This window comes from Schistocerca cancellata, chromosome 12 (genome assembly GCF_023864275.1).
Source record: "Schistocerca cancellata isolate TAMUIC-IGC-003103 chromosome 12, iqSchCanc2.1, whole genome shotgun sequence".
Taxonomy (NCBI): domain Eukaryota; kingdom Metazoa; phylum Arthropoda; class Insecta; order Orthoptera; family Acrididae; genus Schistocerca; species Schistocerca cancellata.
Genome location: NC_064637.1, coordinates 116,538,685 through 116,557,465, shown reverse-complemented (window position 1 = coordinate 116,557,465; position 18,781 = coordinate 116,538,685). Strand labels below are relative to the sequence as shown.

General features: G+C 37.4%; 1 protein-coding gene across 1 annotated transcript in view; it reads right to left on the bottom strand.

Annotated features, from left to right (window-relative positions):
- LOC126109589 (glutamate-gated chloride channel) overlaps positions 1-18,781 on the bottom strand; it is a 519,836-nt gene that overhangs the window by 42,673 nt on the left and 458,382 nt on the right. The window contains exon 10 of the mRNA XM_049914624.1: positions 18,280-18,339. Coding sequence (XP_049770581.1) covers positions 18,280-18,339 — 60 coding nt within the window. The remainder of the gene's footprint in view (positions 1-18,279; positions 18,340-18,781) is intronic.

Below are 18,781 nucleotides of genomic sequence, written 5' to 3'. Positions count from 1 at the left end.
ATCAAGTGATCACAAATTTAGCATTGGAGGGGAGCGTGGAGGGTAAGAATCGTAGAGGGAGATCAAGAGATGAATACACTAAGCAGATTCAGAAGGATGTAGGTTGCTGTAAGTACTGGGAGATGAAGAAGCTTGCACAGGATAGGACAGCATGGAGATGTTTCCAGAATGAGATTTTCACTCTGCAGCGGAGTGTGCGCTGATATGAAACTTCCTGGCAGATTAAAACTGTGTGCCCGACCGAGACTCGAACTCGGGACCTTTTCACAGCATGGAGAGCTGCATCAAACCAGTCTCAGGACTGAAGACTACAACAACAAGATTTAAACCACATGTGCCTACTGTTCTGTTCATCAATGTGTGTGCAGTTGGCATAGCAATTTAACCATATCTTCTGTAGTTAAAAATTTAATACAAACTGTGTGGTTGTTGGTATTCAAGCCTACAGAAAATTTTCATTAGAGACAGTCAACAATTATTAGCTGTAATTGAACACTGTATACTTAACTGTTCACTGAAAATCATTTGAATGTATGTTTCTTAATCTGCTACTAAGTGACTACGAAAATCCTTTAATCTTTTACATATTAATTACTAGTCATCTCCAAAAAATCTTATGGGCACATTTATTATCTTCAATCATTATTTACATCACTGGTTTCCTCACTAACCTAACATTACAGAGCAAAATAATAATGCTGAACATCGGCAGTGTGAAAGCATTATCAAAACTTGTAAATAATAGATTTCAGCTATCAGTTATCCTTTTTAAATTTTATTGGCAGATCTAGATTCCAGCTAGAAACTAGCCATTCTCAATGCACTATCATTTTTGATCAATGCAAGTAATGCCTGTTGGTCGGGCTTCATCCACAGTTCATTAAATATCAAGATCAGTATTCAATGAACTGTGGATGAAGTTCAACCAAAAGGCATTACATGCATTGATAAAAAATGATAGTGCATTGAGAATGGCTAGTTTCTAGCTGCAATCTAGATCTACCAATAATATTTAAAAAGGATGACTGATAGCTGAAATCTATTATTTACATGTCAGTATAACATTTGCTGAGTGCAACAGCCTTCTGAATGGAAGGTAACCTGATTATCAAAACTTCTTTATTATTTACTTCTTTTCAACTTGTATCTGCACAAACCAACATCTGTTCTTTTGTAGTATCACTAAGTTGTGAACTGACAACTGTAACTGAAATTTATTTTATTCATAAATTTTTATTACCCTAAATCATCTCATCTCACAACAAAATAATCTGTGATTAACATCTATACAACACAGATTACAGATTTTGCTTCTTAAAAGTCTGTGAGCACAGACTGTAGCTGAAGAACAAATTCCATACTTCCCACACCACTATATTTGCGCCTATGTCACAGCTTGTAAAAGCAGACTTCACAGTTAAGCTTGATCCAGTTTCATTTTTTGAGCTAATCTAAGATCAACTTCTTTCTACAACTGGCCCTAAGACTGGCAGCAGTCACAGGTATATTCACAGCTCGTAATAATTCCTGAGATGTGGCAGGGAGGAAAACAATAAGGGAATTAACTGAGAACTGAGAAAAATAGCTATAGAAAAGAAGCAGTTACACAAAAGGGTTCAAACCACTATAGCTTTCGATAAAAATAGTTCTTCACTCCTCTGAGAAACTGCTTGCGAGCCTCAGAAATGAGAGGCCACATAAAGGCAAGTATATGACTGACCTTCAAAAATCTACTGAACTTCTCTTGAGTGAGCAGATTCATTAAGTCAAAAGTACATTACATTATTCATGTTTCAATTGTTACTAACTGATAAACCAAACAATATTGGAAAGAGGGAAATTAGTTGTTAGTGTTTACTTTCAAGATACATGTTCTGAGTCATACTATTTCCAGATTAAGCTTGGGTGGCTTGAATTTGTCACAAGTATCTGAACTTAATTTCAATGTGCCATTGTTTCTGATATGCAACATTATGACATATAAGAGTACATCCACAGACAAAATATAAATACATGTTTCAAGATTTACACAAATTAGCGTTTACAAGCACCACCAAACACAAGTGTCTGGAGAGATAGGTTCAAAAATTGCTTAGCTTGATTAATTTATTTGTTGATCTTTTATATTTCTTTACAATTTTGTTTAATTTCTGTGATTTAATATGATCAAAAGTTTTAGAATTCATAAGAAAACGTGCATCTAATCTCAGGTTGGTAGCCCTCACTTAAATTTTGAACATTCCTCCATAAGCGTAAGCAATGCTGAGCTCGAAGGCAGTGCATTTCAAGCATAGCCAACTCACAGAAAGTAATCCATAAAGCTCTGTGTATGCAATATTTTAATGTGCATATGACAATTTTTCAACTTTCTTGCCACATATTTATCAACATAACAGCAGATTTTTACTCTGAAGCTACAGGAAGCAGCATTACAACCTCCGTAAGATTTAAATATAGTGTACGAAATAATGGCAAGGGGGCACAGAACAATCAGTATGGAGTCAATGCCCACTGTGAATGAATCTGATGTATGATGTGGATGTGGATCAGTATTTACATGTTTAGTACAATTTTTCAGTGTCACCAAGAGGGTGTGTCCAGTTTCTTATATGAAATATAAATTTGGACCTGTCTGGAGAGATCCAGAGCATCTTCACCATGGGTAGATGCGAAACAACTACAGAAAAGCAAATCAGTAGAAAATGGCCAATGTGTCAGTCATTCATATGAGAAAATAATCAACTTTTCACCATAGGGGGCTCATAATACACAAATCATGAAAATACAAACAAACTGGAGTAGAGAAAAACATCTTCACTCCTACCTTGGATTGAACCTATGACATTCTGGTACACAATGAGGCAGTCAGTCAGCCACCGTCCAACGCAGACCCCAAAATTACTATAATATGTAAGTAAATGTCAACAATGCACTGTGTGTATTTGAGAAGATTTTAAATTCTTTTGGGTCTTACAAATCATATTACTCAGATACTAGACTCACATAACAGATGAGTTTATTGGAACTGAATGTTCATCCATGAAAATCAAGTGTTCATGATGATATACCATCCCCACTTTTCCTTTCTTTCATATCCTAAACAGCTGCTCCATATGGTCCCATATATTATAAGAAATATATCCCTAAATACAACAAAACAATAGAAAGTCCAGGTTGTCATACCAACAATTATGAAAAGGTTAGATTTAAACTCACCATAAAGCTGACATGGTGAGATGCAGATAGGCACAACAAAAAGACTGTTACACATTGAACTTTTGGCCAAAGCCTTCTCCAGAAGAGAAAGGGAAACACACACACATTCACACAAGCAGGCACACCTCACACATGCAGCTGCTCTGACCAGACCGTAAAAAAAATGTCGTGTGACTAGGGCCTCCTGTCGGGTAGACCGTTCGCCGGGTGCAAGTCTTTCGATTTGACGCTGCTTCGGCAACTTGCATGTCAATGGGGATGAAATGATGTTGATTAGGACAACACGACACCCAGTCCCTGAGCGGAGAAAATCTCCGACCAAGCTGGGATTCGAACCCGGCACCTTAGGATTAACATTCTGTCGTGCTGACCGCTCAGCTACTGGGGGCGGACACCAGACTGTAACTGTTATGTTGCATGAAAGCAGCACAATGGGGTGAGGTAGGGGAGGAGGAAGGGTGGCAGGGTACAGGTGGGAGGAGAGAATAAGACTGTCTGGTGCAGTGTGCGGGGACTACCTACCCCGTCAGAGGCTGTGCTACCTGCAAAAGCAGTCGTGACAAACACCAGCCACAGCAATCATTGCACAGCTTTTTATATTGATATAACTATCAAAGGGCTGTTCACCAGGATGAATGACCACCACCAAACTGGCGCCAAGAGCAAAGTGGATCAGCCTGTCGCACAACAGGTAGCTGAACATGACATGCTGGTTTTCAGTGGTTGCTTCACAACCCGGCCCATCTGGACTCTCCCCTTCACCACCAGCTTTTCTGAACCGTGCAGATGGAAGTTATCGGTACAACACGTTCTCTGCTCCTGAAACTATCCTGGCCTCAGCCTACAATAACCTACTGGCATGCACCCTCCACTCAACAGTTTCTATCCTCTCTGTCCTATCACTTCCTCCCATTTCATACTGTTGAACACCCGCCTCCCCTACCCCTCCGCATCATCACTGTGCAGTGCACTTCTCCCTGCCAACGTATCCATCTGTCTCTCGTCCTCTCTGCTCCTTTCTTTTTCCAATCCTCTTCCTTCCCCACTTCCACCTCTCTTCCACAGCCTCCCAACACTTCTCAACTTCTCAAGGCAGCCTTGTCCTGCCACTTCCTAGTCCAAGTCCTTCCTATCTCTCCCCCTCCCCTGCCTATTCCAGATTGCTGCTTTCATTCAATGCAACAGCTGCAGTTTGACTAGAGCAGCCAGAGATACTGGTCAATACCATATATCTGTGTGTGTGTGTGTGTGTGTGTGTGTGTGTGTGTGTGTGTGTGTGCGTGTATGTTTGTGCGTGTTTGTTTGTGCGTGTGCGTGTGTGTGTGTGTGTGCGTTTTCCTTTCTTTCCTGAATTAGGTTTTGGCTGGAAGCAGTCAGTCCATTTTCCTCATTGCATGTTTCCTCATAAGTGCATTTTCAATGTCATATAGATGTCTATTTCATCTGTAGACTTATTGGGCAACTGTGCTTCGCAATGATATGAATATTGCTCTGGCAATGGGAAAAGTTTTTATGATAATGTCCTCTTACGGCACAAACATAGTTTGCTTCATGTCATCACAAAAGGAAGTCTACATTCTTTGTTTAACACAGAATCCTATAGCTACCATGGGCATGTAATACTGTACATATGCGAATAATCTGCATCACTGAATAATCCGTACACCCTAATTTTAAGCAAGGAAAATAGAAAAGAAATATTGGCTTTAATTTGTGTTTTATTTACAAAAAAATATTCTAACATAATTATTCTATTCATCATCACTTTCATCATCATTACTAGCAGAATAATCATTGTTGTCACCACCATCTTCCCTTAGGGCGTTGTCCTCTGTTCCGTCCAGTGAATTTGTGATATCACATTTTTTGAAAGATTTTTTTTTTCCACCAGTTGACAGCAGTCCATTGTGTATATCACTGTGTAAGTGTAGCTTTGAGTGACCTATTTATGCACATCTAGTGGCTGTAGGGTGCATGTTAGGTCTCCAGAGATAATGACCAAGTCAGTTTTCCCTTTTCGTAACTTGTCTCCCAATTTCTCAGTTGTATGTCCGCGGAAGCTGCCCATAGCCAGTAATGCACTAGGGTGACATTGCCAAACATGCATCACCCAGTCAACCACAAGGTCATTGTCCATCCACCCTGTTGAATTTGCTTTCACCAATCTGCCTTTCACTGATATTTTCAGAATAGTTTTCCTTTTAAATAACACCTAAGGTGGTAGCTTTCAGCCATTGCCAGTTACACACATCACTGCACACTTTTACGTCTCATTGCTGCCAATTCATATCATGATGCTGGACTCCCCTTTCCTGTTCACGGTGTTGTCAATCGGCATCTCAAAATAGACTGGCAGTTGATTCATGTTACCAACTGGCGATACTATATAGTAATGTTTGCATCGCAAATTTATCACATAATAATGAAAATTCACTAATTTTTCTTCTTAATCTCCTGGAACCATTGAGCAATGGTAGTTTTCCTCCAGATGTCTAATCCATTTTGACTTAAAAATTGGTGATGCCTAATTCTTAGCCTAAAGCCAATGCTTTGAGTTGGTGCATTTCACAAGTCACCGCACATCCATCTCTCATCTACAGAATTGCAGTCTTTTTTTGGGGTATGGATGCTTCACTTTTTGGCTGTAAAATGCCCAGTGATTACTATTCATTTCTTGAAGCCGCATTTCATATTTTCACTAGTCACAAATACTACTCGCACTCACAACATACTTTCTTCTTGCTGCACGGTTTACAATGTTCTCTGCTCCTTCAATAATTTTCAATTTTTCTTTAGTTGTGTGTAAGTGATAATGTGATCTTATAGCCATAATCAACAAGTTAACACATTGTTAATACTTTTCATACAGTGCTACTACTCATCAGAGACTGAGGCTGTAACAATGCTATAGTATAACATAGCAGTACCAATGTCATTACAATTAATCTGCACAGTCCAGTTTTTCATCCTTAAATACGGGGAAAAAATATATGTGGATTATTCGAGTCTATATGGTAGCACATTTGTCCTCTCACATAATCTATTTTGTAAATTGTGAGGCAGAAGTGAAGAACACTTGGTGGCTACACTGTTCAATAAGGATTTGTAGAAACATTACTGAAGTTTTGTGAGAGTTAAAGCACAAGCAGTGGTTTGATGAAAATCTGGAGAAAAAATATCATTTATCAAGAGATGCCCAACAAAATACCTACAGATATGTATTGGTGTTTGATTCGTCTTGTAAGTATTTGTGGCATATTTATAACTGTTCTATTAAGTACTTTACTCTGATAATATACATTAACAACATTTTCTACTGTTTTGCTGTCTTTGCCTCACATTTTAAAAAGTTTAGCTAGCCACTGTCCAGCCCTACTTTTCCTTTTTTTACAGCTGTGTTGTTACATTCATTACTATTTTGCTATAATATGTTTACTCTTTCCCTCAAAAAGCTTATGTTAACAAAATTTTATATGCTTGTAATCAGTTGTGAGTGCCACTAAGTTTATTGAAAGTTAGATTCTCTAATCCCAGAGGGGGTGAGCACCGATTTTCATAATATGAATCAGCACACGGCGTACTTTACACACATGTAAAGAATATCTGTCTTTATGTTACTGCAGTAAACACAATTTAATCTTAGTTTAATTAAACAATGATAAAATAAACTTATATTGTATGAGCTAAATCACTGTTTAGTTAAACAATAATAAAATAAACATTCCCTGTATCACTCTGTTGCTACGTATAAGTGTTACTACACAGTAATGACCTACTGGGACCAATAAACAGTGCAGTTGCGTCAGATAGCAGCCAAATGCTTGTTTGATTACTAATAATCTCACAGACTGTGGGACTGTGCTGCTAGCTCAGAATCTGGACCATTTTCTTTAATGGATTATAAACTTTTTCCTCACTTGGCTTGTTGTTTATTTTATATTACTGCTCCTTACCTGGATGTATGACAGCACAACTCACCAGTGTGTTAGTTGAAGCAATTAAGGAAACCAAAGAGAAATTTGAAAAGGGTATTAAATTTCACAGAGAAGAAAGGATTGCCAATAACACTGTAATTCTGACAGAGACTGCAAAAGAATCATAACAGTTGAATCTGGAATGGATAGTGTCTTGAAAAAAGAGATTATAAGAGGAGCATCAAGAAAAGTAAGACAAGGGTAATGGAGTGTAACTGAATAAAATCAGGCAATGCTGTGTGGTTTAGATTAAGAAATGAGAAACTACAAGTAGTAAAGAGTTCTGCTATTTGGGAGTAAAATAATAGATGAGGACTGAAGTAGAGAAGATATGATATGCAGACTGGCTACAGAACAAAAAGAATTTCTGAAAAAAAGGCTTTTATTAACATAAAACATAAATTTAAGTGCTAGGAAATCTTGTCTGAAGGTATTTATCTGGAACACAGCCTTGCACAAATGTGAAATGTGGATGATAAGCAACTCAGGAAAGAAGAGAACTGTGTTGATGTAGAAGAATGTTGAAGATTAAATGGGTTGATCAAGTAAGTAATAAGGAGGTACTGAACACAACTGAGGATAAAGCGAATTTATAACAAAAATTCAATAAAAGCATAAATTGGTTGACAGGACACATACTGAGGGATCAAAGGCTTGTCAATCTGATAACAGAAGGAAGAGTGGGGGTGAAAAAATTATAGAGGATGACAGAGGCTTGAATAAAGTAAGCAGGTTAAAATGGATGTAGGATGCCATAGTTATGCAGAAAAGAGGCTTGCACAGGATAGATTAGCATGGGGAATTGGATCAAACCAATCTTTAGACTGGGAGCAGCAATAACCATGGCCAGAGTTAGACTCAGCAATGTCCTCATTAACTGATTAAGTTCAGACACTGCTTCAGAACTTTTACACCACTTTCAGTTGCTTAAAATGTTATGCCTCCCCTAAATTCTTTACGCCAAATTTACATTTAAATTGAAATTATTTAATTCACCAGTTCTCTGGCATCATGTGAAGCAAAGCTACTAGGTCATGGAAATTTAAGAAAAATAAATTATTTTTCCCCTCCTTAAAACAGTATTTACTCCTTGTGATTATCAAATGCTATTTCAGTTTGTCATACTGCAAATACAAAAGATATTCTTGTAACTAGTATCTGATGCCACTATAGATAATGTGGCCAAGAGTAAGAGTCTAAGACAAGGGTGCTCATTAATACAAGGTATACTCAGAAATAGTTTTGCGAAACTGGAAGAGGAACTGTCATGGAATGGGTTTACCTGTAGGACAAGAAATACTGTATAATTCAATCTCCATTGCTGACCATGTCCCAATAGCAAAAGACAAAACAGATCCAGATACATGTTCAGAAAACTGCATGAAGACTCTCAAAATTGGCCTGACAAAAAAACTTGTAGTGTGTGAAGATAACAGAGAAGATTTGAGTGTAGGATTCTGCAACATTAAAAATGTCTATACAGCTAAATATTTGGGTGTCACTTTTACAACAAATGGAAGATGCACACAAGACACCACAAATTAAACTGGGCAAGGAAAAAGAGTATTTGTCCAATTTAACAGCTAGCTCTAGCATAACAAAATTGCAAAGAGATAGAAGGTGATGTTGTACAAGCCAATCACAGAGAGTATCACTAAATATAGTGCTGAGATATGTGAGATAACCAAAAGGGAGAAAAATAAACTGATGTCCCTCAAAATGAATTTTTGGTGAAGAAGTTGCCACATTTCGTGACTGGAACATGTCAGAAACGAAAAAATACAGGAAATTATAGGGGAAAAAGACGCTAGTCTCATTGCCACAGATAGTAAAATATTAACTTAGATGGCAACCTCCAATGAATGGATGATAACCAATGGCCAAAAAGAATCTACAAATGAGATGAAGAGAATGTGGAAGACCACCTAGAAGATGGATGCAAGAAATTAAAGATTTGGTTCATTCAAAGGGGCATCAGGAAGAAGATTGGACAGACAGGAAACAACAGAAGTGGAGAAGTAGCAGACAACAGCTATCTTATGAAATAAAAGTACACAACTGGCCATGAACATTATAAGGAAACAATCTGAGAATACGTCTCATGTAATTTTGGAAAAATCACTTTCATAGGTCTTCAGTGGTATAATAACATTTCATTGACAACTTTATTAGACATTTTTGGTCCACAATAGCCATTTTTGGGCATGAATTATTCCACACAGTTTATGATTACAGGGACTGGTATCTGTTATACACCCCTTGTGCTGGTGTCTTATATGCAGGGTGTCCCTGGAGGAATAGTCAGTATTGAGGGATATGACAGGAAGGATCATTCAAAGATACTGTGAAACAAATCTGTTCTACTGCAAGCTCTTTGCTTTCAATATTTTGAGAGGTGGTGGTATATGCCAAGAAAAGAAAAAAAAATCTTTGATAATGATAGAAGTTGAAGAAATGGAGTAAAAGTCGAACCCTGGTCTACTGCCTATTTCACATGTGATAACCATTACACCACACTGCATTAACCACACTGCTACAGTGAAGTAGATTAGATTAGTTTTTCGTTCCATAGCTCCGTGCTGAGGAGATCCTGAAATAATAATACTAATAGTATGAATATATACAATATATCATTTGTTTCTATTAAAAAATTTGTCAATGCAGTAGAAGGAGTTGGCCACTAGTAAGTCTTTCAGGCTCCTTTTAAACTGATCTTTATTTGTAACTAATTTTTTTATCTTTGCTGGCAAATTATTTAAGATGAGTGTTCCTGAGTAGTGGACCCCATTTTGAACTAAAGTAAGTGCTTTTAAGACCTTATGCAGATCATTTTTGTTCCTGATATTGTATGTATGAATTGAGCTGTTTGTTGGAAAAAGATATATATTATTTAGGACAAATTTCTTTTAAGGAGTAAATATACTGAGAGGCAGTAGTTAGTATACCCAGTTCTTTGAAGAGGTTTCTACAGGATGTCCGTGAATTTACTCCACAAATAATACGTATTACACGCTTTTGGACTCTGAAAACTTTTGTTTGACTTGAAGATACCATATGACATTATGGAATGAAAGTAGGCAAAGTATGCAAGCTTTTTCATTTTTATGTCACCAATGTCTGCTAACACTCGAATTGCAAATACAGATTTGTTAAGGCATTTCTGCAGTTCTGTGGTGTGCACCTCCCAACTGATTTATTATCAAGTTGTAATCCCAGGAATTTAAGACTGTCAACCTCTTCTATCTGCTCTTCTTCATACTTTATGCATATGCTGGATGGAAACCTCTTACAGGTTCTCAATTGCATATAGTGAGTCTTTTTGAAGTATAATGTCAGTGAGTTGGCTTTAAACCATTTATTAATATCCAAGAAAATATCATTAACAGATCTTCCTAGAACTACACTCAACATACTATTTATTGCAATACTTGTGTCATCTGCAAACAAAACGAACTCTGCTTCTGGCAGTGTAACTGATGAGAGACAGTAATGTACACAAGAAAAAGCAATGGCCCTAAGATGTAGTGGTTAGCACATCTGTCTAGCTAACATGAGACCTGGGTTCAGATCACAGCCATGGCACAAATTTTAATTCACTTCTGTGGCTTCTATCAACATCAAAGATAAAGTTGAGACATGCATGTCTCAAGGAAAATGTAATTCCATCAGATCAAGGAAAAAATGTCCAGTAAATATGAGAACTAAAGTGCATACCTTAGGAGCTATGTGCACTTGTTCATCTTCACTATTGTGAAATACATCTCTTCTACTGAACAAGTGCTCAATAACTCTTAAGGTACACACAATGGAGCTCATGTTTATAACAGAACCTTTTCTTGTTTTGGTCCACACTACCTCCTCTTGAGATATGGCATGCAAAGAGCTTTCCACAGAAGAGATATATCTTAAGGTATGTATTTTAGAGCCCATGCTTAGTGGACTTTTTCACTTCAAAGGACTGTTCCTGTCTTATCCCTGAATACTGACCAGTCCTCTTGGAACATCCTCTAAACTAGAAAGGTCACCAGATGAAATGTTAGTCATCCCCTTAAAGGAGCACAGTGGTGGCTCTGGGGCACTGCAGATGGTGTGGACCTGGTGCCAGGTAGTCATGTGATCTTCCGACATAGACATAAGACACGGTAATGAAACAGTGCGTGTCTGACAGCTGGTTGTTCAGGATCAGCACAGTAAGATGTGACAGAATTGCAGAGAGGAGGTATCACATTTGGACAGGCTCGTGACCACACCAGAAATAAAGCTGCCTGATTTGTGTGTGTATCGATGTGAATTATCTGACGTATGAACAAGGAATGGTGCAATACTCACAACCACGTAATATGGTGTAAGAATGGTGGTCATAGAAAGAGTCTAACTGACAAGAACTGCAGAGGAGTATCACACCTTGTCAGAGATAATATGCAGGTGCATCTCAACCAGTTTCAGAGCCAACACTGTGAAGGGAACTGCTCGCAGTCGAGATTCAGATTTCGGTACCTCACAAAAGGTCATTGCTCACAGCAGTACGTGAAGCTCCACATCTTCAGTGGTGCAAGCAACACGGACACTTGACAGAAACCAACTGGAGACACGTAGTAAGGTCTGATGAGTTGCAATTTTGTCTCGTTTCGAGTGATGCGAGGTGTGGAGTGCACCTCCGGCCCGGTCCACAGTGTGCTGAGGTGTAGTTCTGGCTAGGAGTGGTTGTGTGCTGTGCTTGGGCGTGTTGTTCATACTGTGACTTGGGCCTCCTCATTCAAGTTACAATGAACTCGAACACAATACTTACATCGACATTCTCAGTGACTGACTGTGACAATTTCACAACAAGTACGGTGGGCGCAACCCCTCTTCTGAGATGACAACAGTCTGTTCGTGAGGCTGCATGCAAACATTCCCGGTTTCACAAACACTCAGGCACCCTGGCACACTTCAACTGTCTCCGTAAATCGCACAATCTTAATGTCGTGAAAAATTTCTCGGACTATTTGGAGCAGCTGGTGAAATGTAACGACCAACATCCCTGTAGACTGGAAGCTCTGCAGAATTTAATCACCAAAGAGAGGCTCCAGCTGATACGCCATTCCCGAAGAAATTTACAGACTGGCAAAATTCAGCCTATTACTGATGCTAGATGTAGCATCTCACGGTATTAGTGAGATGTCTACTGCGGGTAACTATTTTTTATCTGTTTTGCTTCTTTGCTTGCATGTTCTTTCTTATACTCATGTATCGGCTTATTCCATAGAGATGTTCAAGTTTGAAGAAAGCACAATTACACCCTTAAACAGCTTATTACTCAAGAAAAAATGTAATCAGAATGTACCAAACAGGTAGTCTCATACAACATTCCAATGAAAGTTCATTACATAAATAGAAGATGAACCCTGTTTTTTGTTATTATTTTTTAAAGTAAGTAACATGCTGCATAAAATTTGAAATGGCATGAGAATTATAGGTCAAAGGCTGTAAGTGAATATGAAAAAAAACTGAATTAAAAAAAATTGAGATACTAGCAATCATTTCTTTTTACAACTTTTTCTTTCAAGCACACTGACATCTTTCTGTACTGAATTACTCTGAACTAATGTTAGTTGGTAATGTCTACAGTAATGTTTTGGAAATTTGATCCAAAAATATGTGCCATGCTGAGAGGATTATAACTGCGGAATTAGTATTAAGTTGAGAGTGTTTCACTCTTCTTCCACTGTACATCCACTTTATCTATCTCTTCTTTATGCAAGTGCATTAATAAGCTTTCATCTCCACTGCTGATGTGCTGTTGCCTTCAGCACAATACTCACACCATTATAAAAAAAATACCAGAATGTCAGTGAGACCACACAGCTAACTACACTATAAACTACTCCTAACAACAAACTGTCATAATTAACAACAGAAAGCAACACCTATTACTTACCCAATGCCTCTCCAAAATGAAAGAAAAAATTAAAATGAAAAGAAAAGACAAAAAATATAGAACAACAGGTACTCTAAAAGCAGGGAAAGCGTAGATGAAGAATGAGAAGAGCCACGATGTACAGATGTACGCACAATTTTGCAAAGAGGAGGCTATTACGTGTAGCATACCATTCATTATTCTTAGCAGAGGTCAGGGGCTGTAAATGGCTACAAGGGAGGGAATTGCAACATCACATTTGATGCATACATTAAATCTATTTTTTTGATGTTATAATGTTTCTTAATGTTATAATTGGAGGGGGTGGATTATCAAATATGTGTGTGATGTTTTCTACTGCATTGAATGGGAGTAAATACAAGTTAAACAACTACACTTAGAAGCAGCAAAGGAACAGTTATCTGGCAGCAACATATGGGAAAGGGGTCAATGTCTTTAAATGTTTTGGAATGAAATGTTCTGTCTTCAGCTCTCCAGAAGAAACTCTGGATTTGAGAGACCTCAGAATTCTCTCATTATGCCATTGTGTTGCACCTGGCGATACACCCATTTCCTCTGCAGTGAGCCCAGCTGATTTGTGCATGTGTGACAATGAATAGTCCTTCAGTGTGTTCTTGTTCCTAATGTACACTACATAATGTTGCAAGCCGTTCTCTACATTAGTTTAACTAAATGCAGTTACAATACTGTACTACGCCGCTTCAAAATCGATTAGACACCGACAAATAGGTGTAGTTGTTTATCAAATTATGGATGCCGTGCTTGATAAGGCAACAGAAGATGAATGCTGTGGCAAAGACAGTTCTATTAGAAGCAGTTAAAAAGAATGGGAAAGAGATGTGTACTATAACTCACCCATCGGATGAAGCTGTGACGTAGCTGGCAAACCTAAACAAAAGTAAACATAAGAGCTAGCTTTCAGATCAAACATACATTATAGTCAATTACCTGATGAACAAACATCCAAAAGTTAGCCCTAATGTTTATTTTTATATCTGTTTGCTGGTCTTGCCACAACTCTATCAAATGAGGGAGACTTCAGTTCACATTTGCAGCCTGAATGACAACAACATTGTCGATTTCCAGTCTATTATTTTTAGCAATACAGTTTCTGTAGCAGTTATCTACTGCATCATCCATGAGATTTTCTGACACTCAACTATGAAATGCAGTGGGCTATATAGCATGACATTATATTTCATGTTTCCAAAGAAAATAATTAAGCTTCACTGAAAATGAAAATGCATAATCTCAAGTCCCTACAGGAGCTATGACTGAAGACAGACATTTGTTTTGCAGTGCCACTTAGGATCTTAAGACCAGTTCCAAGATATTACGTGGGCCAGCAAAGGTTTCATTGTGCACTCCTCTGGATTTAAAATACTGATCCAAAATTTGAAATATGACAGCAGTTCAAGAGTTAAATGAGAAGTAATCACAGTGTTATATCAACTACAGTCTTTTGAGACAAGATGAAATGAACACATTTTCTTTGTACAGGAGCATGTCACAAAACAAATTTTTGGGTGGATTGATTATGTTCTATAAGACATAACACAGGCTGAAGTAAATACCAAGTTAATGAAATTTCTTCACTGTGGCATGCAAATGTTGAATTATGCCATCATTTGGAGTCCATACTGAACTGCAGGTTGCCCTGTAACTGACTGGGGGGAACGAATTCATAGATCAGAGGAAGGAAAGCAGAAACCACCTCCAGCAGGAGCATGGCCAGAAAAGTAGTGTTTTGTTCAAACCATCCTTTAACTTGATGATAGTTTTGCCATTATGTGCATTCAACATTGAACCCTGTTTTTCACAATGTTCAAAGTAAGCAGTTAGAATTAATTATAGGAGTAGAGGTCAATCTTTTCACATGACTGGTGACAGAGACTGAAACTTCCATTACATACAAACAGCATATTATTCGAACAATGTTTCGTGTGAGATGAGCGCATGAATAATTTCAACCCATTCACTGACGCAAAACAGGAACTGTTCTATTACATCATCAGTTATGCAGAAAAATGAATACACTAGACATTTTTTGATGCAGTCAGATATTATGTATGAAACAGAAAAAAGTAACATATAGCTTCAATTCCTCTAAAATCTGTTACTCTGGAGTTAGCTTTAATGGCCACAGAATACACTCATCAACAAAATACATCTGTGTTCCTACACAAAGCTTTATAACAAGAAACATTTTTAAGTAAAAAGCTAATAATTTTCAATTAAGAATAATAATACTTAAAATATATACACATCCTTGAAAGCCAGTGTGACCCTGACATTGACGAAATATCTCTTTACAAATATGTGTATGATAACATTTGACAGATAGTAACAGCTTTCCGTATCAGACATAAGCTGATGGGCTAAGTGTAACCAAAGTAGTATTGACGTATCTTATTCAACTGAATACTCTTTACATGAAATTTGCTCTTTTTGTGCACTGTGCTGCCTTCTTTAACTTTTAAATGTAAGCAGTTATTGACTGACATAGCTTTTCAAACATTTTCAGTACAATGATGTGCATCCTAAATTTTTGTGTAAATGAGAAAATAAAAATTTCTTCCCAATTAATATAACATACTATGAATATTTTTCTTACACGACCCCATCAATTTATAAATTTGCATTCCAAGTTAAAGGGGGGTCTGAAACACGTAAGAACAAGACACAATGTAGCTCATGGTGAGTGGAATGCAGTAGCAGTTTCCAAGAAGACTAGTAAAATTAGAACTACCGACTCCATACGAACGTAATGCACAAACCTGAAAAAGAATATATATGAAGTTTCCTCCCAGACCTTGAAACTTGTTTCTCGAATTAGGCAGACAGCTACAGATCCTGCACTCAACCGTAAGTTTGTATTTGTGAACCATCAGGAAAAGCAAGACAGGCCTCACTTTTACAGACAATATAAGCCTATGAAACTCATATGAAAGTCTTCCGGCTAATGTAACATAAGACATGTTACTAAAACCTATTGAAACTCTTAAAATCAGATATACATGTTCCTCTTCATTAAGTACTTTGTTCTTTCATATGACTAATTATTATGAACATTTCAACTGCACTATCTATAGTGGAAAAACCTATTTTGTTCTATTGAATAATATTAATTTGAAAATGATGTAACACAGAACTTTACATTAAAGACTGACCAAATTAGAGCAAAGTCATGAAACTGTTAGAAGCAGCTTTTTGCCTACAATTATAGAAACAGTTAAGTTCAATGAATAGATTTGTGAAAATAAGGAACACACAGAAATGAGAAACTTCAGTATATCAGTCACTGGCAATAACACTGAAACAGTTACAGATAGTACACTCAGCAACTGCACATAAATAAAAGGAAACTTTCTGTAAAAAGTGCTAGGAGATATAATTTAACTTAAGAAGTTCTCATCAATGCTTTGGGCAAACATAGTAAATCAAAGGATAGTCAAATTACCTCCGGAAACACTTTTCAATAAGAAAACATGATACATCATGACAATATAAACTGTCAAGATAATCAGAAGACACTGACAACCTAGAATATAAAGCGCAACTCTTAACTGAGTGAGGCCGCTTTGACGTAGGGAAGAAAGATTCGTTTAACACAGGTCAAAAGAGCAGCTATCCAATCCTACACTAAAATGGTGTAAGGTATGTGAAGCACAAACATCTGTGCAACTGTGATTTTTCAAAACCAAGTGCTAAGTTATGAAGTTAAAACAAACTCAGAGGCCTGGCTGAAAACAGAAAAATGTACCTCTTACTTCAGCGTGATGGACTGAATGATGAGAGAGAAAATTTGATGGCTTTTACGAATGAAATTAGAAGAATTAACAGAACCTCAGTCGTTAAATATCTTCAGAATATGGTATAAAAGGACAAACATACTAAAGGTGCAGCAGAAAACTCCTATGATGGAATTTAAAAAATTCCACTATACAAAATAACTGTGTTTGAATACAAATATGATGACAACTCTAAGGGTTGGGTAATATAATCATCTGCACAGAACCACAAGTAAAATGACGGCAATAAAAATGAAGTTCCTTAGAATTAAAAGCTACATTAATGACATAAAAAATTTGCAATGAGACAGTAAGAAAGTATCTGCGATTAAACTATGCATTGGTGTTTAGATATTCATAATCTTTTGAGACATGGAGAAGAAACGTATCTCAGATAGATCCCAGATGGGGAAGGGAGTGATGGAGCAAGGAAAAGTTGACTGGGTCTGGAGCCTCGGCATAGGATGTGTGGAAAATAACAAGGACTACCAAGTATATAACGACAGGAAGAAGCACTCTGTGATGCAACCACACTAATGAAAATAATTACAGCCACAGTAGTACAATTGGAATTATAATGTTAGTACTGTTACAGTTATGATGTTAAACATCCCACTTTAGAAGCATAGTAAATACAGCTGGCTGTGAAGATCTGAGCATTTTCATAATTATCACACTTTCTCTCAATTTGTTACATTGTATAAATGTTATTCATTGTAAAATGTGACCACACACATCTACCTGTATTTCAGAATGTTTCATTCATTCAGTAGGCACTGATTTTTTTTATCTATCAAATGATCTTTTGTAATGAAAATATTTCAGAATTTGGCAACATTCTCATGTCAATTGTCATTCCAGCTGGAAAAAATACAAAGATCCTTCCAAAAATGTCAAAAATTCAAGAGTGGAACTGTATGACTACAACTGACCTTACAGCTGCAGTGCATTTTAAAACAAAGTTACAGCTAATAAAAATCATGAACGCTATCTGATGCGAAATAATTTTGCACTGCTTTCTATCGGACTGACAAAAAGTTAAATGAGCACTCAAAAATGCTCCCCACTCATCTCAGCAAACCTCGAGAGAAAACAACCCGTCGAATATATAACTAACCCCGTTTGCCCTATTACGTGTAAGCATCTCTGCATGTCAAAACAGCACTGAAGCCAGAGAGAAGCGACGCACAAAGGCACAGTGTGAAGTGAAGAGTGAAGCATGTAGCTACTACACACAGGACTGGAAACATGCACAACAGAAGTACTGAAAAAATAACAAACAAAAAACAAAGAAAAAGTTGCGATGCGTTGCGATGCGCTTTTTGTCTGTCTCTCTTTCTCTTTTTCATGTTTGTCGGCTACCAACCGAATGCTCTACCTGTCTTACCAGCGGAGTGGCCATAATTATGCCAATTCGGCTGAGAACTGCTGGCAGTCGCTGGAACAAGGACAGAGAGAACCAAACACGTGACACACACAAAACCTTGGCTGCAGAACACACATGAATGAAAAGTGTTGAGATCATAGGGTTGCCAACACTATGAGGTGGCAAAATTTTAAGGTTAACATGCTTTTCTCAGCAGCAAAATTTAACAAGAATATTTTGTAATGATTTTGCAAGCAATGCTGTTGCGGAATGGGAGAAGGAAAACATGTCTGCTAGCATATACAGTGACAGCTACCGTATTCTAGTTAAAGTTACCTGCAGCTCTTGTGTGATATCAAAAACTGCTTGTCTTGTGAAGCAAAGAGTGGTGAACAGTTAAAAAAGAAGTGGGCTACCACCATTCTTGTGCTTAGACAGTGCAACATTATGACAGAAAACATGAGTTGTTGGCAACCCTATTTAAATTTTCATCGGGCACATAAAGAATAAGTTT